Source organism: Phaethon lepturus, unplaced genomic scaffold (genome assembly GCF_000687285.1).
Source record: "Phaethon lepturus isolate BGI_N335 unplaced genomic scaffold, ASM68728v1 scaffold11992, whole genome shotgun sequence".
NCBI lineage: Eukaryota > Metazoa > Chordata > Aves > Phaethontiformes > Phaethontidae > Phaethon > Phaethon lepturus.
In genome coordinates this window covers 63,626-86,416 of record NW_010521349.1, presented here as the reverse complement: position 1 = coordinate 86,416, position 22,791 = coordinate 63,626, and the positions used below count along the sequence as shown (strand labels likewise).

At 44.5% G+C, this 22,791-nt stretch overlaps 1 protein-coding gene across 1 annotated transcript in view; it reads left to right on the top strand.

Annotated features, from left to right (window-relative positions):
• The window catches only part of GSG1L (GSG1-like), a 54,690-nt gene extending 44,547 nt beyond the window's left edge, over positions 1 to 10,143 (top strand). Inside the window, exons 6-7 of the mRNA XM_010281491.1 lie at positions 3,657 to 3,724; positions 10,121 to 10,143. Of these exons, the coding sequence (XP_010279793.1) occupies positions 3,657 to 3,724; positions 10,121 to 10,143 (91 nt within the window). The remainder of the gene's footprint in view (positions 1 to 3,656; positions 3,725 to 10,120) is intronic.
• Positions 10,144 to 22,791: the final 12,648 nt, after the last annotated feature.

The following is a 22,791-nucleotide window of genomic DNA, read 5'->3' as shown; positions in this document are numbered from 1 at the left end:
TCTTCTACAGGCCCCCGCTCCCAGAGAAGAAATTTGCTTAATGAAAAATACTGACAGTAAAATACTGCTAATCTTGCAAGTACTTTGTCAAACATAATGTTGTACTTCACTTAATTTTAGTTCCATGTAACTGCATATAACAACAGAAGATTTACTAAAGACGTATCAGATGAAAGAGCTGAAATGCTCCCTTGAGGTCTCCCAATCCAACAAGTGTGCACCGTATTCACCACCCGGTGCAGCGGATGAGCCAGATCAACGCGTGGCTTGCTGCCCTGACCCCCTCCTTCTCCATCAGCTCAGCCCATGCCCTCCCCAGCCTGTCAGCCTCGCACAGTCTGCATTACTGCTGCTTGTTAGCTTCAGCCTCCCCGTCCTAAGAACTGCCTCAGCTGTAAAGAACATAGGAAAGGCCTTTAAAGACACATGAATATATGTATACACCCCAAATGCTGCTCCACAGCCTGGTTGGACTCCACCTTACGCAGAGCATACAGTTATACTGCCCTAAGTCCACACACAAGCACAACCAAGTTGCAAAGAGAGACGCTTGCATGGAGACAGCCAAATTCTCTACCCGCAACTGCAAAGACGCAGATTTTCTCTCTCAACAGCTAAGCATCTTACTGTTTCTATCACTGGGGAAACATTTAAACAGCTCCTGAAAAATCAAAGATTCATGGTGTTATATTCAACAATTATTTCCTTGGGATACTTTGTACAAAGTCCAGACAAAATAGACTATGTAGTTCACAACATAAAATCAAAAGGTACTACAGCATTTCAAATATAAGCAATATGAGAGCCCTCTAAGTAACTCTAAGCAGAGCAAGTAATTGATACAGGCATGGAGGTTTTATTAATGTATTGTGTTCTGTAAAATTATCAGTTGAATTACCTGCAACTTGTCAGCTTTCAGTCTTTATCCTGTTATTGGTTGTCCTCCTCTTTTCTCTGGTTTTCCTTTTACCTGAATATTTGTATATAACTTATTCTTATCTTTTTCAATTTTTTTAGTTTATTAGGTGTCAATTCATAATACATCTCTCTCTTCATTCCCTCTCAATTTCTCTTTCTGCTGTTTCCTATGAATACTCTTGCCCCATATGATCTTGAGCATGGTCCATTGTCTACAGTTCACCCCAGCTAGCAGAGGAGGAACCTTCCACGCACCTTTGTGCTTCCTTTGCTCTGAGGATCCTTCCAGATAAGTTAAAGGGACAGGGATTCTTTGTTCTCTCCTATAGTCTGGTAAGCTATATATGACGGGCAGCTAAAGGAACGTCAACGTGCCAGGACCTTCTCCTCTTCCACTGCCCAGCTATTTGGCTTCTGTAATACCCTGCAGCACACAGACAGTGTTCCAGGACCGCTGTCCCTTTGCCACTGGCTGGTGCCACAGAGATGTAGCTGCTTGACAGTGGAGTCATGCCATGCCATCCCACACTTTCCTCCCTGCCCTGCACAAGCGTACCCATCAGGCCATGAGAAAATAAGGCCCACAAGCAGGGAACTGGGGTAACCCTTCCAGTGGAGCACTAACTTCAGTGCACCCAGACTACCAAATCTTCAGCTTTCTTAGTGTAATATTGAATAAATGTGCAACCATCTAGTTTGGGCGTTCTAAAAAGGCAGTGAGAGGAAGGCAAGATAGAAATCAGCAGTAGATGTAGCAGTTTTAGCAGCTTTGCCCATATGGCTGTGCAATAATTAGGACACATTCAGCAGAATTGCGCCCATTTAGGCCGATTGGCTACACCGACACTAATTGGCTACACCAACACTACCGTCACATCCATTCAGGCAAGGGACAGTGCAGCTAGGTTATTCACATTGAATGTCTTTCCCAAGTTTGTCCCCAGTTTCTTGCCCTCGTTTTTTTACATATTAAAATATCCCCTTCCAGCCACTCCCCACCACCTTTCCCTGCTCCCAGAACTCTGGTGGACTTTGATTCCGGGTAAAGAATGAAATTTTTTCTCTCTGCTGCTTTGGTATGCTGGGGGAAAGGCAGAAAGTGCTAGCGAGGCAGATGGAGACCCTGGGGCAATAGTCACAGCTGCTGGAACAAGGACAGTTGTAGCTATGGGGAGGAAGATCTGGGGCAAGAGAACGTGGAGGCTTGGGGTGAGAGTATGTGCGGATTGAGGCCTGGGGTCAGGGATGGGGGCCCTGACAGGGTGGAAATCAGCTCCAGGTGAGCTCCTCATGGAGAGCTAGTCACCGCCACGAGCAAGGAATAAAATGTCAGTGAAGTCATATGAGAAAACTTGAAGCACCCGTTGCCCTCTTTTATTGTTGACAAGTGGAGAACGAGTAGCAGCTTTCGGAAACGCATCCATGCCTGGTCAGGCTGCGTGAGTCCAGGGCGTTGGGGCCCATTGGAACTGAAGCCACTGCAGACAGAGGTAAGGAGGTTAGCCCTCCCTGGCACCGGAGGGAGACGGTCTCCAGTCTGATATCCAACCCTTTGCTCCCTGTGAAGCAAATCTCACTTATTAGGTGCTGTTAAACCAACATACGAATTAGCAAATAAATGTCGTAAGTAATTCAGCCTTCCACAGTTCACTCATCCATAGCACAGCATTTGCCAACTTGCAGCTCTCCATCAACACCCATTGTGGCATTGCAGCTGATGTCACATTTTTCTTGCTGACTGAGCCCTTACTCTGATCTGCAAAACCAACCCAATATCAGGCAGATGCTACTGGTGAAGTTCTAGAGTGAACTGAGTTCAAGCTGCCATTGATACCAGTATGGACAAAATGTCTCTGCAGGGATAGAAAATGTAGTTGTGAAGAGCTAGGAGCCGTTTGACACAGATGGCGGGACCAAAGCTATTGCAGAGGTAATAACTCAGGACTACTCCCAAGACTATGAGAATCAGAACTTTTCAAACCATCATTCACACGAGCTATTTTTTCCTTTTTTTTTACATTTCTCTGATGTATCTTACTCACAGCTTGCTTTCTCTAACTCCATTGTACTCATACAAGACATTGTGCAGATCATACCAATGCTTTCCAAAGACATGCCAACCTTTTGCTCTGATTTCCTGCTTGGTCACCTAGATATCTGAACAGGTTTTAAGGTACTGACCTACCGTACCTCCCATTTACAGTCTCAGTATCTTTTCATATGGACATCAGTAAGAATTTCCAATCTGACTATTCACCTTTCATTAGCACACAGGGATGAGTATAACCTTCTGCCGTGGATTTATTCTGTACTTTATTCTGCAACACAGGAAGGTTTATCCGCAGAGCTGTTCCTTCTGGAAAATTACACGGACTGGCACTTAAATGGTGTAGCACTAGCAACACACCCACTTCCAACACACACGTACTGTACAATGCTGTTAGTTCCCGACGCTTAGATTCATCCCGAAGAGTGAAAGAGTGGGAGAGACGCAGCCCTGAGCCCCTCATTTCTATTCCCCCTGGCCCCTTTACATGAGCTTTCCCCCGAGAGGGGCAAAGCCAATGGAACCGAGTCCTTCCTGAGACCATTACGATCTCCATAATGGGCCTGGCTGGCTATAGATGGAGGAGCCCAGGTATGTTGTACTCTTACTGATTTTGACCCTTCCATTTCTGTACATTTGGGAGCAGCCTTTGTTTCTGTTAAAGGTGCTACTTCTGTATTCTCTTTTCCAGGACTGAGGAGGAGAGGGCTGAGGCTGGGGACCTGAGGTTACAGTGCCTCCATAGCTGCTCCCCAAATAGTAAGTGACCATGGCTCGAATATGTCCGATACACAATGGCTTGTACCGTCCCCACGCTGGCTCTTTGGGGTTAAGGATAAGGTCTGGAGTAGGAAGCTATGGAAATAGAGGTTTGTAACTTTCCCAGACAGCACTACTCAAATGATAATCAACTAGCATACAAACAGTACAAAATTCTCCAGGATTCAATTTAGGATGTGCACATATCCTATAATTTTATGTTATCTCAAGAAGCTGTGACTTCATAGTAGTTTAAAAATATGCTCTAATTTACACCTGTATAACTTTCATTATCACTACATTTTTTCACCTATATTTATCACCAATTCATGATGATGCATGCTATTGAATATAAAAATGATTGAAAGCAGCTTTGCTAGACAATAACATTAGTATAATTAATGCCATTTCTTGCACTTACTCAGAAAATTGCTATGCTTTTATTCAGCATTTGCAAAAATTCTTGCTTTAATCTATGGGAATCGGTGGTTCAATGTACAAAGCAGTATCAGAGCATGGCTCCTGCCCTGCTCTGAATACTATACTTTTCCTTTACTCTCCAGGAAAGATGTGTGCAGTTTCATGCATCTATTTCCTTGCAAAGAAAGCAAATGATTCTTCATTCATCAGGAGGGAGACTTGGGAAAGCGACTTGCTGACTCTGCGCTGTTAAAATGCGGGTACTTCATAGCATTTTACTGCCTCTGTCTTGCTGAGATGCACATCTCAGCCACATACTCATGGAAGCTTGGTGTCCATAACCCTAATAATTCAGGTTCCTGATCCCTCATCAGACCTGCTGGAACAGCTCTCCAGTCCAATGTCACTGCAGGTGGTCCCCCCACAGGCATGACAGTGCTAGCACTGCTCTCCAGCTTGGTTTGTGATCAGCTTTCAACCAAGTTACTCACTTGGTAACTCCTGCTCCTTGAAAATGTCATGTCGGTTATGGACCTTTCCACACGTAGATCCACATCCTTCATTTTCACTGTCCTGAAAATGTCTGTTAGTACAAAATGGATCCGGGTCGTATTTCCCAAGAAAATTCCCTAGCTACCAAGCTACTGGCTAGTGCTCAAACATGCTTACTTCATTATGAAGACTGTCCAAAGGTCTTTGTTTCAAAGAACAAATAACAATTCTTGACATCAGGTGTTTCTATTCCTACCCCCAGCCCTGCCCCAGTACTTCAGTTGAAAGGACACAGGGCTTACCTCCATATGTGTGCTGACAGCGCTGTAAAAGCAAACTGCAAAGTCCAGTATCAGGTTAAAGAACAGTGGCCATTCTTCAATATTACATAATTTTCAGCTTCACATCAGTTACCTACTGTAATGAAATCTGATCAATATTAATAAAGTGACATGAGTGAAGTTCTGCTCTCTGTTCACAGTTTACTTTTGAATCCAACTTAAGCTCCAGAATCTTCATTATTCACGCTTATAGGGAGGAAAAAGCATTAATTACTTCTGCTCAGGATGGCAGATGGTAAATACTGGCAGATCATCTTGAGGTCTTTCTGAACTCTTCACACAGAGGTGGTCCTGTACCAGTAGGACACAAGGACTTACCATCAGAAGCTATTTCTGCTTTTCGCTTCAACCAGCAGCATTTCATTCCCTGGAGGACCTGTCAGCTGCCCTCACTTCGAAATGCTCTGAGGCTGTTCTAATTTGAACCAAACAGCATATAAGGAATATTCACTCATCCTGAGGCATCACGCTTTTATTCTGTCCTTCCACAAAGACAAAACAGGGCATCTGGTCCTTGTGGACAGGCAAGGGTTTTGGGGAAGTGCCGCTGTAGAGTGAAACAGTAAAAGCTTTAAATAAAAGAACAAGACTGAGCAATCATAGAATACAAACACTAACTGGCCAGGTGATTTCAGAAGAAGGAATATTAAAGGTTTGTGAGCAGCCCAGGAGCACTGTGAGAGCACAGGTAGCACAAAGGGCCTTATGCCAGGCCAGCACCAGGGCAGGATCTCAGGTTCTTAGGTTGGCGAGACTAAGCTATCCGTTTTGAGGCTGGCCTTAAATTATAAATTTCATCAGAATTTTGGTTCCAGAGAGTCTTGATCGGGGCAATGCAATATTTAGTCTTGATAATTCTATATTAAACCCTTTAATGTCCATCACTAAACTATAATTTTCCTTTAACAGGGTTTAAACTTGCCTGAGCCAGGCTAAGAACAGCATCAGGGTGTTCTAGCTATAAATTGGCATCCTCTGCTCTTAACAAGCTGCCTTCCTGTGCAAACATATGGTGCTGGCCCCTATACATCTAATATCCCCAGTCATTTTTTTTTCATACCAAACTTAGCATTTCCAATGCAAAGCTCTGAACACTCTTAATAGTCTAGTTGCTGTCACTTTTGACCTTGGAGGCCTCCACTTTTTCTTTCAGCTGTGCAGGGCTGGGAGATCTCAATTGTGCACAGTCGCTACACAAAAATGACAAAAGTTTCACATCAGGATTTTTTTTGTTGTTGCAGTTATTTATTACCGAGAAATGGTTACTGTTATTAGGATCCAGACAGCAATTGTACCTGATTTCAGACATCTGTATGTCCATGCCACTTTTACCCTCTCCTCCAGCCTTCTCCCACCACCAGGCATTAATATGATGAGCTTGCTGCCGAAATCAATGTGCCTGGGACCCACAGGGCATGACCCCATCAGGGATGATAGATGTAGAACAAGGGGTAAGAGAGAAATGTCACAAAGGACAAGGAGGGACAAGTATGGTGGCAAACCCAAAGAGGAGATGGGTAGCTCAGAAGAGCGAAGAGCTGAGCAGGAAACAGCATATTCTTACTATCTGTGGCTAAAAGCCTTGGTTGTTATTTGAGGCAGATAAACCCAGGGTCCAGGACACCAGCTCTTCTTGTAGAAAACTGAAAGACTATTCAAAATTAATTCAGCATTAAAAAAATAATGTAGTCACTGTTTTGGCAGTGTGGGCATTTTAGGAGGGTCACCTGACAAAGAGGGAGCTTTTAAAAAAAAATATTTTATTCTCATATCATCACCCTGCAGGCATTTCCCCTGGGTCCATCCCACAGCTCTTCTACCATCCTCCCACCCCTGGCTGTCTACAGTAAGATATATGCAACCAGCCCCTCAGCGCTTCACTGTAAGGCATATTGTCATTTTTTCCTATTCAAACAAGATCATCAGAAGAACTCTAAATTTAAAACATGGTGGAAACGATTCATATAAAAAGAATATCCACTGTTTCTTTCTTGGTTGCTACAGAAGGAAGGTGGTGCTGGATTTGCAGGCAACTTTCAGATGTCTCCAAATTCAGTGCTACAAAAAGCCTCTTGCACAAGCTCAGCTGGAGAGGGCAAGGCACAGACGGCAGACAAGGTCACTCTGACAACGGGGAACATGCTTTATATGCTGAGCAGCACGGGGCTGGAAGAAGGCAGACAACGAGGGCTTGATGCATTTGAAGTGTCGCTCAAAGTTGAGTCAAGGTTTCGCCTTGTGGAGGTACCTGACAGCTGCAATCACCTTCCTATTTCATGTCAGCATTGATTTCAACTCCAGGTCTTGCAATTCTTCCTGTAATTTATTCAGTTCATGGTGATTCACTACATAAAAACAGGTGGAAAAAAAACCCCTCTGATAAAGCATGTGGTTACAGATCTAAGATCCAGCCTTGCTATATTGAAAGCAATGGGAACTGCATTCCTGTCTTCAGGCAAACCCTTGCCCACTAGGAAACTCCAAAGTTACAGGTCTCAGTTCTGTCCTCATTTACCTCTGCTAAAATCCAGACTGACGTTTTGCTTTAACAAGCTTCAGATTGCTTCTTAAGCAACCAGCTCCTCTGCTTCTGAGATAAGCATGATGATAAAAGGAAATTCAGTCCCATGTTTAGTACTGCAGCCAGTGAAAATTAAAGGGTGGAAAAGGAGAGCAAAATAAAGTGATTATAATACTTTTTGTTTTCTCCAGTGCACAGATGAATTGGAAACATTTCTTACATAAATTTCAGTGAGATTAGTTATGAAACGTGTTTTCTGTCACTCTTTTAAATTGCATCTTTCAATAAGTGTTCCATCTCCTACAGCTAATCCTGGATTTGTGCAAAAAAAAAAAAAAAATCAACCCAAACCCCACCACAAAAAAGCCAGCCCTGTCCAACACTGCTAGAGTTGTGTAATGAAGTTTTTCATATTGTATACGCACCCAAATAGCCTTTCAGTTACTGTGCGTATTATATTTTCCCTCCAGAAAGCAGGTAGGGATTGTTGCTCACTTAATGTTCAGATAGTTTTACACTGTAAGATATTTGAGGACAAATACACATATTTTTAACAAAAAAGTTACGTTTTTATTTTAGTTGCCTTGAAATGGGGTTTGCTCTAGCTACCCTCACCCCACAGCCCACTTTTCCAAAGGCCTGAGCTACCGACTCTGACTTCGGCAAAGAAGGGGTAGCAGCCCAGCTGAGCCAGAGGGCTGCAAGTAGCACTGTTTTTCCTTTAAAAACCTTTTTATTTATGAAGGACTTTCCTGCAACAGGCACTATAAAGTCAATATGGACGGGGACGGCCCAGAGGCTCCAATGGATAGTGAGAGGGGACTCGGGGGGGGGGCGGGAAATGAAAGGAGAGAGGCAAACTGTGGGCGAAACAGGTTATTTTCATAGCTAGGCAGAATCACTGAATCACAGAATAACACAGGGTGGACAGGGCCTCTGGAGGGCTCTAGTCCAGTCCCTCGCTCACAGCATGTCCATTAGACCAGGCTGGATCAGGCTGCTTAGTTCCTTGTCCAGCTGCGTTCTGAATACCTCCAAGGATGGAGATCCCAATACCTCTCTTGGCCTCTCTACCAGTGTTTGAACACCCTCAGGGGGAAAGAGCTTTTCCTCATATCTAGTTGGCAATTCTTGTCTTCTACCCTTGTTCAGCCCATTTATGAAAGCACGGCACTTCTGGGGGAGGGTGTGTGTTCTTGATTTTCTCCTGTCTTTCATATAACTCATTTTACGCTTCTTTTTTGGCTCTGTTTTTCTGCAGTAGCTCTGTTATTGTCTGCTTTTTCAATTACAAAAACTCTAAATTTGATTTAAACCTGATAATTATGCAGTGATCTAGCAAGGGCCTTAATTAACACTAGTGAAGCCAATAGGTGTGAGGCATGCTCTTTAGGACCTTAAAAATTTGGCATTTAATCACATCCAACACTGAGAAAAGTGCAGAGAGGCAGAGAAGTGAATACGTAGCTAATTCAAGCCACCGGTACTAACAGGACAGGACTTAATGGACTAGATCTTGTATAACCCATCCAGACCAGGATTTTCTGCTGTCTTCCACCACAAGAGGAATACGAATACACCAGATGCACAAGAAGACTCACTTGATCACTGGTATTGCTGCAAAAGCTTGTCATGTCCTTTGGCTGTTAGAAATCCTGAATCATGATCTGCACAGTGGGTATGTTTGTGTTCCCCTTCAAGGTCAAGGCATTTCTAGCTGCATTCACTACCCATTAGGACAATGCCATTCTACAGGGGTACATCTTCTTCTCTTGCCATCAATCTTGCCAAACTAAGTAAAACTTAGCCGTAGAAAAAAGAGCACTGAGATCTCTCCTGCCTGGCAGCAGCCAGGAGAAAAGTACGGGAAGCAATATTCAGGAGGGGTAGTCTGGCATCCCATACGGTTGGCATTTCCAGACACCTAGAATAGCTGGTCAGCCCTGTACACAGTCTACAGCTTAGGTGGGGGAAGAAAAGTCCTTAACACACTGAGCTGTACAAAAGAAATGTCCTACAATGTCACCACAGGAACAACGATGTCATTCTGTGCTGCCCTTCTGTTTTTATCTTGCCTACTTATTTATTTTTCCCCTATTTCACTGGGTAACCATGCAGAGCTACCAGGAGACTAAAGCGTGTGGGTCTAAGGTGAAGGTAGGTCTTCACACTTTGCAGGGCTGACCAAGGGCAGGTGCTGTGGCAGCCTGCAAGCCAGGTTTTATCCTTTTGCGTTCTTACTGGAATTTGTCACAGTCAATGTGCCAGTAGCTTGCTTCCCTTTCTGTCCTTCCCCAGCACCAAATCCTTGGTTCTCATAGAGCTGTATGACTTTTGGGAAGGAGAACACTGATGTGCCAGTGTTATCACACTGATGATAGCTGACAAATGCTCAGTTGGCACCAGGGAGGAACTGGTCCTGAATTTATGTGCCTTATTCTCCAACACTTTGTTGTTGGACGTGACAAGCAGAGGGTTTTACACAGACATGAGAAGTAAATCAGCCTATGGGGAAACGCAGTTATAGGAAACAGGCTTAAAAATTGTCCCAAAATTGTCTTATAAGCCATTAGCCCAGTCCAGAGGAAAAAAAAAAAAAAGTGTGTGTTTGTCTTTCTTTAGGGCTTCACAACACCCAGCTCTAAATGCCACTAGCACACAGAAGAACAGGAGTGACCATAATGCTCAGAAAATACCCCCATTCGCTATGTCAAGCTCTTCCAGCGACACATCAAGCAGCTCTTCCTCTTCACTTTCATCAGAATCGACCAGCCAGTTCTCCATGGTTCAGGATCAAACCCTGCTGGACATTGCCTCCATCACTAGATTGGCCCCAGGAGAATCACCAAACCCTCAACCACTTGAGCAAAGAGATAAAAGTTTAGCAATATCGTGTTCCAGCCCACTTGGAGCAAGGACTATTCCAGCATCTTGCCTAGCCAGCCCCAGGCTCAGTCTAACACCCAGCTCAGCCAAGCCACAGCAATACTCTGACTCCTCTCCAGTCAGTCCAGGGATCAATGCAACTTCCTTCTACACTTTTTGTCCTCACACAGCACAAAACGTACAAGCTTCAGCATCAGATCACACACTGACCCCAACCAGGAAAAGCACAAGGCCTCCAGCAACAATGACTCCTGAAGATAGTTCCCAGTCTCCTGGCTACTCTAAAACTGGGTTAAAGAATACAGGAAAGGGTTTTGAATCAGATCTGGAAGATCCTGATCATGAAAGGTACGTATCCAGATCATACACATGTTTAAGTCCTCAAATGACTCAACTTGGTACAGGGTCATTAAGAGCCCCTTGTAGAAAAAAGTTAAGTATCTTTTATGATTTAGATGTTCCAGGTGTTTGTTTTCCAGCAACTACCCTGTGCTCCCACTAAACCCTGTTATCCAAGAAGCAAACCACCATATTTTCCATACATTCATTTAGCTTTCCAGACCTGATTACAGACCATCCCTGGGCCAGGTTATCAACCTCAGCTCCTCCAACAGCACAGTTTCAAGGTGCCTCATTTCCTTCCAAATGAGAAAGCACATCTCTCCCTATACTAGCAGAGAGAACCTCTGCTGTTACTATGAAGCCTGACAGGTGAGAGCTGGGGATGGTATTCAGTGACATGGCCGGTATCTCCCTTCCCAAACCTCAGGCTCTGTGGTCCGACCCCAGACAAGCTGGGTTGATTTCACTCCTGTGAGCCTCTGAACTCCACACTGTGTCTGCCACTTCTTTCCTTGGCAGGAGATTTGTAACCACGAAGGAATTCCAAGCCATGGAGAAAGAACTAGAGGATGTAAAAGAAGAACTGAAATGCCTGAAGTGGAAAGTGAGGCACATTGGTGAGACTGTGCAGCCTCTGGCCGAAGACAGCAAGCGTTACAACGGCTACACCCTGATGGAGCTCAAGGCAATGGTGCAGTTTGAAGATGACCCTTACAAGGCTGCACACAAGATTCTAACTGCACTCTTCAGCGATGTCTACTTGCTACAGCACTCAGTCACTGAACAGGCCTGCAACTCCCGATCTCTGCCCAAGCCCAAAATAGACCCAGAGCTGTACACGGTGTACTGTGACATTCTGAAAAGCATATTCCCTGGAATTAGCAGCCAGACTTTGAGGGAAGAGACACAACATGTGCAGAAAAGCACCCAGAAAGAGGTGCAATACCACCGGAGCCCACAAGATGCTCTGCAAAGTGAGAGGTCTCCGATGATTTGAGAGGACTGAACTGTGGTAGGTACCGTTGGTTGAGTCCACCCCTTTTAGGTATGAAACATCTGTAAAGATACTGGTGAGCTCTGAGCCCTTCATGCCACTTGCCCAATAAGACAGGGTGGGAAGGCATTCTGCATACTACCCACATTTTAGAAAAAAATTGCTCCCTCAGCGTCTCTTTCAATATACGAACATTTCTTTGTTTCCAGCAACTACAAATGCTGATAAAATAATCCAGAGAAGACATTGTATATCCAAGCAAGGGCCTTCTTCCAGCCCCAAACAGATCAACGAGCATCTGGGTAGTTTCTATTTTCTAGAGTATCATTCATTAAATGACATTACTTGTTAGAAAATGGTGCCTGTTCTTTTTATTTATTTATTTTCTAAAGAAGCTTTGCACATCAAATCAATCCAACAATCACAACTTGAATACACACTGAGACGGGACCTAGGCATGCAGCAAACCACCCTCCTCTGCCCACGATCCTGGGTTACACGGGAAGAAAACCAGGGCGCGGAGGTCAGCAGCTGCAGGGCAGCCAAGCAGGTCTCCATTCTAACTGGGGGCCAGGGCGTAAGAGCGTGCAATATGCCCCTAAATCACCAACCCACCAGTGAAACAGGTCTGTGACCCCCACCTCTCCCAACCTCTGATGACTGAGCCGACAGACCAGCTCACTTGTGTTAAAAACTGTGCTGTGCCTTCCCATGACAATGATGCCGAAAGGCCCCACAAGGTGCCCGCTGTTATGGGGCCTGCCCCAAGGGGAGGAGGCTGCTGGTCATGGAGGACACAGAGGAAAATGGCCCTGGAGCTTCTTCCTCCCCATCTCGGACCCAGCAAAGTGCAATGGATGAACAACAGTTCATCCATCAGGTTCTGCTCACGGGGCTGGCCTTGTAGCTCATTTTGTAAAGATCTGGTGAGGATGGAGGGGTGGAGGGGATGTTCTTGTGCCATTTTGCTCAGTACCAATGGAAGATACTGCTTCCCTACCCTACTGGTTCACCCACCCACTTTCAGAGTCATTGACACTTCTTGGAAACAGTCATTTCTCTGGTCTTGATGTGACAAATAACATCAAAACCCAGACCATGTCCATCCTGCACACTGCTGCTGTTCCCTGCCAGGCCACTGAGGATGGCAAGATGAGCAAAAGGTAACCTGTGAGTTCAGCCTACCTTTCCCTCTGCTGGGATATAATCCACTTAAGGTTATTCCAAAAACAACAGGGGGGGAGGAGAAAAAAAAAAAAAAGGCAGATCATTCCTCGTGTCACCACAGCTCCAGACATCTTTGGAGGATGGGAAGGGGCAGTACACTGAGAGGACACGCTCTTCTGCATAAGGATGTGTTGACATTTGTATGAGAGATGCTACCTGTCTTTCAGCATGATGAACCTACACTGTTCTCTGCTGGGCCTACAAATACATTTTTTTAAGCTCCTTATTATTAGCAATTTATTTTACTTACAAGCTGATGTGCAGACACAGGCGCATACTCTGCCCACGTAGCCTCTCCGTACCACGCTACAGCCAAGGTCTACAGCCGCATCTGGCAAACTACCAGGTAGCTACAGGCAATACACAGGGCTGTGCCCAGTGCCTGCCCTCGGGGCGGTCACAGAACCAAAGCAAGGGACTGGGAAAAGAATGCCTCCCTCCAGCCAGCTCCCTTTTACAAGTCTCAGCTTTCCTTGCTAGCTTAGCTTACCTAGGTTTGCTGGGGAGAGACACACAGCTGTCTTCCCACAATTCTGAAGAGCTTTTCTGTGTCCAGTCTGTTTTTATTTCTATAGTCACCCACTCCTAAGAGAAGAGGAGGGTGAAGGCTGAATGTCTACACCTGCAGAAAGAGCCCTTCTCCTTAGAGGGCAACAAAACTGAGTCAGCGTAACAGAAGTAAGCCAGCAGTATCTTAAATATCTTAAATTGCCTGAAAGCAATTTTTTTGCTTTCACTTTTGACTTCCTGCGCTTGCCAGAAACGTGTACTGTTACAAGCATGCTCTGTCTTAAGACCTTAGGTCTTGCTGCCTGGTATTCAGACAGAAAGGCAATTACACAGCCCCATTATTCTGACTGTTAAAAATATTCAGCCATTGTTCGTCTTGGACAATTCGTACTGATTTGCACCGTGCCTAAATAAGCCTTCTCTCCAAAAATGTTATCATCTTCACAGAGACAGGCAGAGAAGGCAATCAGACACATAGTGAAAAATTAGTCTATAAATCCATGTTGCATTCCATCTATTCTCCATTAAACTATATAAACCTATTTTTTCCTTGAACATGTACTTGCAAGTCTGAAGACCCAATACCAGACCAAATGATTTTTTCTTTCCTTTCTTAACTACAGGCATTACATTTGCTATTCTCCAGTCATACCCAGACCAGAGATTCATCAGCATTACACTTACTCAGGTAACATGCACTCTCTGTTATGTATTCATCCCTGCATGTAACCCGAGGACCTAAGAGCCACGGCACAGGTCATCTTCCCCTGTGTCATCTCTAGGAGCAGATGTCTAGTCAGAAGTGTGAGGACATTAATACTTTTTCCAGCCTCAGGCAGTCTGTAGTTTGTACTGATTGATTGCATTAAATAAGCAACCTATTAATATTCACCACGCTGTGGCTCAGTAGGCTTCTGTTGGCAGAACAGATTCCACAGCAGATAAGTTACGTTAAACAGAGTCCTGACCCATACTGGTCATAGACTCACAGAATAGTTTAGGCTGGAAAGAGCCTCTGGAGGTCAACTGGTCCAACCTCTCTGATCAGACAGTATTCCAGTAAAAGAAATTGAATAATAAAACCTGTGCTGCAAAAACAAGACCATTGCGATACAACGAACATCTGACAACCACGACAACAAAAAAAAAAAAGAAAGAAGAAAGAAGCCTTACAAGCAACCTGCACTGGAATCGCTTGCAGATCAGATCCGCCAAAGGAAAAGCTGAGGAGTTTTCTTCTCCCGGAAGCACTGTGCTGGGAGACCATCTAGACAGGAGCTCTCCACCGGCTAATCAGCCTGTAGAACCTTAATTTACATCTGCATCAGTGGATAAAGAAGATAAATGGCAAAGTTTCTGTGGCACTGCTTCGGAGGGCCCTTTGCTGTGGTTAGATCTACATGCACTGCCAATTCACTTTTCAGACTTCTCATTAATATCTCTAATGCATAACTGTGGTCAAAATGGGTCACTGAATCATACACTTTATGACCTCATGCTTACCCCTTCGTACTGTTAATAACAATATCCCTGAATAATGTGAACGGTTTCTGCAAAACAAGTCTGGTTTATGACTTAAAACATAGCAGAATTAGTTTAGGCAACTGTCAACATCTTAATATTAATTATCAGCATTATCTGTCCTGAAATCTGAGTCACAGGGGTTTGGGTGATACCATTAATTACCATTAAGCCCTTCTCCATTCTCCCTGCATGAGCGCCTGCTTCTCATGATGTGTTTTCTATACATTTATATACCTAGTTCTTCTTGCACACTCCAATTCAACTTGAACTCAGTAATTTTCATATTACATCTACAATCTTTGTTTCCCAAGGTGAAACTGCCTCTGGAGACTCTCTTCCATTTCTCAGATCCGTATGTTTCTGTAGGTGGCTACTTTTTCCCCCATGAGCTGGAGCCCTCCCCTACGGACCTCTCCTCCCCTTGGGAGTTTGACAGGCAAACAAGGGTCCAACAAGCCGTCCCCCGGCCCTTAGTCTCAACCCACAAGCAGATGACCAAGGTGCAGATCTCCCTCGGTCCTTAACGTTGCTCCCCCAGGAAAAAGAGCGACACTGGGGGATCCCAAAGGACTTCGGGCAGAATACTCAAGGACGGAACATGCACTGACCTACTCAAGTACGGTACTGAGAAGTGCAGACCTTAGCTTCTTGCAGATTTTTGGCAAGGGTACATTTTCTCAATGCCCTGAAGAGAGTGATTAAAATACATATGAATGTCTTCCTGGGTCAGTGGGTTTTGATCAGATCTCCCATTTTGTGTCAATATTCAGATACGTTACCACCCCAGAGAGATGAATAATAGGAGTGATTTCACTTCTCTGACAATATAAAACAAAATGAAAAGTCTTACTATCATCCCACGTACTTTTCCATGAATTCTGGCCACAGACAGATCTCTTCTTGGTAATGGAAATGTCAGTTTGATTCATCTGTTCACCAACTAATCCTTACCAAACAATTTCCAGTATATAGCAAGCCATCCAAAAACACTCCTTTGGAAGCGAGCCAGAACTGACATTCATTGTAGATTAGTTTTTACCACTGTTCAGGCTTATCCCATTTCAGGAAGCTTCGCTACTTTATTTTTAGCAGTGCCTCCAGCAGACCAGGAAAGAGGCAGATCGTAAGACACCCGCTAATCTGCAAATCTGAAATTATAGTTGGGAGACTGAAATTATTATTATACAGCGAGATAACTACAGCAGAGGTGACCTTTCTGCCAGGCCAGAAGTGTTATCCACACTGATCTAGGCCTTTAACCAGCCATGGAAAGTCTAGATTATCACGTGTCAAAGGAAAAACTTTTCCCTATTAGGACAGTCAAGTATTAAAACAGATTGCCCTGAGAGGTTGTGCAGCCTCCATCCCTAGAGGTTTTCCGGGCCGAGCTGGATGAAGCCCTGTGTAACCTGGTCTGACTTTTGTGAGGTTGAAGAAAAAGGTGTGTAATTGCAGAAGGCAGCCAGGAAAACCTTTGACGAATGGGAGCAGAGCACCACGAGTAACAGGCAGGAACCATCAGTGTTTTACGCTGGCTAAGCCACACTTGTAAGCGAGCAGGGCGGCAGTCCTCGGTGCCTCAGCTCAGCTCGCGGTGCTGGCTGAGTCATTTTTGCCAACCGCTCTGTACGCTCAGTAAAGCTGCTGCGCCGCTGCTGCCTCCGTCCTCGCCCGTTCTGATGAAAGATGAAAGCTCTCTTTTGCTCAGGATGAAAGTTCTTTCCCCAGCTTGTTACAGACAGAAACGGCTATTCTGGCAGCCACCTTACGCTGCCATCAGGCAGAAGAGAAAGCTTAGTGAAAAAGATAAAAGGGCTCAACTGCTCCCCGTTCATTATCTTTACCACAGGAACCATCTCTTCACCCAAAGTACAATGCTCCTCTTGGGTGAAGAGTCATTTGCCTGAGAAACCTTCACAGCCGTAGCAGCTTCTTCCGTATTCCCTACCCTCATGCATACCACGCTTGCTTTCCCTCTGAGCCTTCGACCAACATCTCCAGCTGTACTGACTGGGACACAGCTTGGAGATCAGTTCTGTCCGTAAGACTCAGCTGGGCTCACGCACTCAAGCCGAGCGCCAGGCTCCTCCCGGCCCTTACAATGGCTCCGAGATGCAGTGCCCAGATCTAAAGCTCCTCTTTAGCACCGCACCCACCCCCGGCCTCCTCCAGGGCCAGACGACTTTCAGGTAGCAACCGGCTGCTTTGCTGAGAAGATGGAGGCACGGCTATTTCTAAGTTCCTTTAGCGTTTTCCGACATTCACCTCTGCACACTTAGCCCAGCACAGTGAACTCGCAAAAACCGCTGTGAGGTTCCTTTTCCAGCTAGATCCAGATACACTACTGAACACAAGCAACTGAGCTCTGAAACAACAGATCACTTATAAGGGGAAAGAGTTGAGCACGCGTTAGACGTATCTCTGAGACACCTCTTTAGGCTTGTGGTTCCCCAGAATGCCCACCCTCTTGGGAAAGCTGCACAAAATCTCTGCATGCTGACATTTTTGGAAGGCCCACGAGCAACAGAGCTGAGATGTGCACCAAGAATTTGTGAGTCAAGTTGATTCTAGTGACACCAAAGAGACCTTGAGCAAGTTGGAAGCTAAGGGCAGGATTTCACTGTGGCCTCACTGTGTAACTGGGACCTTGGGAAGGCTGCTAGCAGATCATGAGGTTGTGGCTCTTCCCCTCCTAATTAAAGCCAAAGGAGTCAGCTATGGGGTGGAGGATCGTGCAGTGTTGGAAGCAATAGTCCAGGGTGGGAAACTCCTACCCTGCTGATCACTGGGATGGTCAGTCCTCTCCATCAACCAGGAGGTAAGAACAGGAACACTAGAGAGCCATCAGACAGAAGGTCTGTGGCCTTGCTTTCCCATTTCCCAGTAATTTCTTGGTCAGTAAGAAAAAAGTCGCGAACTGCAAATGTTTCCTTTTACGCCTAGATCTCAACACCACAGCACTTCACAGGGTCCTGAGCCAGGGTGGCTGGAGCTGATGCTATTAGACAAGGGTGGAAAACTGATCTCTTCCCAGCAAGATTTAGAGGCCAGTCGGACAGGAAATTACTCCAGCTGGGCACTCTGTCCCCATCTCTCAGCTCTTCCTGCAGCTAGGAGATTCACTCTATAATTGCTTTCTCAGTCCACATTTTATCCTCAGCTGACAGAATTCCATTAGGGTGATACAAGCTGCGTGATAAAGGGATGTTTGTGTCTCACATGGGCTGTAAGTCATTTCTCAGCAAACAAGCAAATAGTCACAGAAATGGGCAAAGAGACCACCGAGCCAGGAACCCTCCTTCTCGTGCTCTGATCACCAGGGTCTCAGCATTCCAACGGAAGCGAACATTCCTCCAGTATGTTATACTCCTCTCTGCTTCCCATCCTGCTCTTCAGAAGAGACATGTCAGTGCACGTCTCCAAAACCCACATTTACCTCTGAGCATTTCTGAATGGACAATAACCAAGCAGGCAGACCTGCCACACCGGCACCCCTAGGGATCAGAGCCCCGTGCAAAAAGGAGCCTCCATGCTGTGATCATGGGGGTTGGTGACACCACAGATCGCGGGTAGCAAGTGGCCTACGTATGGGAAAGTAGATGAAATGAAACTAAGGTTGTAATATATCTGAGCACATACACCTGAAGAGCAAAACAGGTTGGTCACACCTGCAAGACAAAGAACGATGATTCTGAACAAGACCTTCAGGACTGTTTTGGAAGACAAAAGGAGAGACTTTCTAAGCCTAATGACGCAGCTAAAAGATGGACATGATGAAAAAAGCTAAAAGGGCATACAGGAAAGTGCATCAAATGCTGTAGCGTGCATAGGTACAGTCTCTACAGTACTGGTGAAGCCATTACTAGGCAGTGTGTTCCAGAGTCCACATTTTTTGAAGACTATTGGAAGAGATTTGGCTACTTCAGTGACTCTTACCAGAAGAGTGGCTCCTGTTAGAGCTCAGCCTCCTGTATCAGCAGCCCCAGAACGTGGAGGCCAGCCTAAGGCATCCCTACACAATGTGTCTGCTCACACCAGTGCTGGTTTGGACTCTAATCACTCACTATACTCCCCAGGCCAGCATAGAGGCGCACCCAACAGCGAGGACTGCCGAAGCAGACAGCAGGAGAGAATGAGAAATGCTTTTGTCTTACAGAGTAAAAGCCACGGACTCAATCAAAGCGAAAGCAGACCCCATCCCCTGCCTGAGACAGAGTTCGGATGTTAATACTGCACTTCACGTTTGCTCTTAGCTGACTTAGGCTAAGTGAGCTTTTCCTGGTAACGTAAGAGGGTTTAAAGACTCAACATGCAAACTCCCTCACCTATTGCTCTCATCCTCACGTCATCACTGGCAGCGATTTCTACCTCTGGTCTTTCTAGTGCGTTACCTGATATACAAGATCTCTGTCCAATCTCACAACACCCAGTCACTCACTGGCACCGTCAGGCTCTTGCAGGTGTTACCGGTCTGGCACACATCCCTGAAATTATGGGACTGAGCATCACTATGGGGAATGACTGACACACCAGGAACCTGGTAAAAGCGCAGCAGGACCAGGAAATCTTACCTAAGCAGGATGCTGGGGTGCCATTTTATGTCCGGGTCCAGCCTAAGCCATGAGAAGGGCTCAGTTTAATTTAGCTGCTGTTATGCAGTGCCTCATGTAGCTCTTAGGGGATCATCCTTCAAAATGAAGATGACTCTCCTGACTCAGTAATACACGAGCTTCCATGTCCTCTCTGCTGCCTTTTACACCGTCTGCATCACGGCTTGCTCCCTTGTCCACATACAGATGCTTCTCACTGCTGTTTAAATTCTACTGGATTAAGCCACAAAAAGGCAGAAATTGAAAGACACCCAGGCATCCCCGTTTTCAGATAACACTATGAAGACTGATAAAAATATCTTTTTAAAGATCAAAAAGTAGGCAGCATGACATGTACTTCCTCACAGATTATTTCTTTATCCTCTGCCCTTCTCGGTGTCATTGTGGGACAAACAACCTCATTTCTGTTATCTTGATCCAACCCCTTTAAAGCAAGTCACTACAGGTAAAGGTGAGCAACTATGGCAAAGGTTTTTGAGTGGTCCAGAAATCGGAACTGGACTAAAGTTTAATAACTTACATCAAAGGCTTCAGCAAGAATTCATATTAATCTTTCCTTCTCCTTTGTCATGCTTTTGACAATGTCAAATGATGTGTTACTCCGCACATTCTCGCTGGGTTACTCTTGCTGAAACTGTGCCTGACATTGACTGAAGTGCTCCGTGGGGATTTTCCTGATTGCGTGTTTACTCTTCCTCTTCTCCCTTCTGTAAATGCTAGACTGACATGAATGTACTTGTGACTAGTTAGTTAAGAAAAGGTGAAAAATGAAACTAAACTTTTTTTTTTTTTTAAACTCTGATTCATTGTGGAAATGAGTCAAGTATCTATGTTGGAGTATATCGGGCTGACTAGGACACTTAATTATCATTGGTTGTATAAAGGGTCATTACATCTCAGCACCAATTAAGAGGGCAAACGCTGACATTTCCTACCCCGCAGAAATTAATGACATATTTTCTAAACATATGCTACTCTATATATGACTGATTGGAATCAAGGACTTCACTAGGCCTTGCCTTAGTATGTCATCCCAGAGCAGACAGCAGGGTGGCAAACCCTTCTTTCAGACAGAGACACTGCAGGGAAGGATGTTCCATAACCTAGTAATTTTTTTTAAATGTTTTAAAGACTTTCATGGTCTTTCCACAGCGTGGCTATTGTGGGGAATCTCTTGAGTGGGTAAAAGGAGCTAGCAGGAGAGGCTGGTGGAAGGTACAAGCCAATGCTGTCTCTGTGCCAGACCAGCTGCACTGGATACAGATTTCCCCAGGCAAAAGGTGTGAAAACTGGCTGCAGTTACCAACCGACCAAAGAGGAAGTGCCGATGGTGGAGAAACGAGCGACAGAGGGAACTGTGACCCATTTGAGCTTGACCAAGTATTTTGCAATAATTTACAAAACCTGGAGTTACCTCAAAGGATTAGGATTGAAAAGAATGATACCGAGAAGACAGATGAGCATAGAAAGTCCTTTCTGCCCTCATACTTTTTCTGATCAATAAGAAGGATGCTATTCTGTGCCAGGAAACATGACGGATTCAATTTCTCTTCACATTCAATGCAATTTTATCAGAAGAACAGCCAATATGACAAGCCTCATCTACTGATTGCCTATATGACAAATCTGTGATTGTGTCTTAAAACCCTTGCTACGGCCTCTCCTATTCCAAAGGCATACATTTACATCTGTTCTTAGGCCTAACAATAATCCTCCTTTCAGCTCCTCCTCTTTTTCATTTTGGAGTCGCACGGAATAGTTATCTGATTTGGAGCAAAAATTAAAACTTGGTTCTTGGTAGAGCCACACTGGTAAACGCATGAGGGGAGACAGTTCTCAGAACAACAGAGGGTTCTTTTGCCTGCAGTTTGGGAAGAGCATTTAAACAAAGTACAATATACTCACACACACAATTTTACATTTAGAAGTAAAAAGTGGCTTGTAAGTTGTACAAAACACATTTTCTTACTCCGTCAATACACAGAAACCCGGGAACTGCATTGCTATCTTGTGTCTTTTCAGTTTAGCCAAGTATGCTTTTTATAAGCAAATATGCAAGATATTGCACTCCTGACAGTACAGAAAGAGAAGCATCACATTTTGATTCTGTATCAGGAACTGCAATAATATATCTCTGTTTCATGTCTAAAAGCATACACTGACTTCAGTGTTCCGTTCCCTCTGGAAACAAAGAGCGAGTTCTAAATGAGAAAGGAAGAATCTTCTATGGAAGACATTTACAGCTTGTCACAACTGACAAATCTGCAGTGAAAAGTGTATTTGCACAGCTACAAATATTGCAGCATAATTATTTGGTTAGAGTTTTTGGTTAAACAACTACATATTCCGGGTATTTTGTATTTAAAAATGCAGTTCACTCCTTACCTTCTGCTAGTTAAAATGCATTTACCATTTCTCAAATGTGATGATACGTTGCTGGCAACAGATCTGGTTGGTGCAGCATAGAGGTATGGCCTCCTTGTTCATATAACCAAATTCAGGTAAAATAACAGAAAAGAGCATTGCTCTGTAGCAGGAAGACTCTGAAGAACGTGTGGAGCATCTGTCAATGGCACTTCAGGCAAAGCTTGCTTTTTTCATGGTAGTGAAATAACAAAAGAAATAATTATTTCACTGCAAAAGATTAAAGAAGTGACAGTTGAAACTTACTTATCAAACCTTGATAAACCCACTTCCTGATCTCCATTTTCTAAAAGCATTCATCACACTTCTGCATGCCCAGTGGAGCCTCTCCAGATGTCAGAAAGTGTCAACCCTTGAGAGAGCTATGGCATCAAAACCTACAGTGGCAGCCTAGAAACAGAGGTAAAGAGTATTTCCTCTAATAAATGCATTTCCCAAAGAACTATTTACAGGCATCAGAAACAAAGCAGACACTTCCTTCTAATGAGGAGCTTTATGATCATCCAACTAGAATTTAGGAATTAAAGCTTGAGAAATACTCTAAAAGCCTCCTCTTATGACCATCCTGCTTCACCCAAGTTCTTGGCAGGAACAGTTGTCAGTTAGCAATAAGGTTCTCACTCACTCCTTCACGTTCTTTCCTCCCTGGATTTTCAATTAAGAGAGGGGGAAAAAAATCAGACAGATAATGACAATTAAAAAAAAACAAAGCAGAAAACTGAATTAATGCTTTAATTTCATTACTGAAGAAAATTTCCTGCAGTGACTAAAACTTC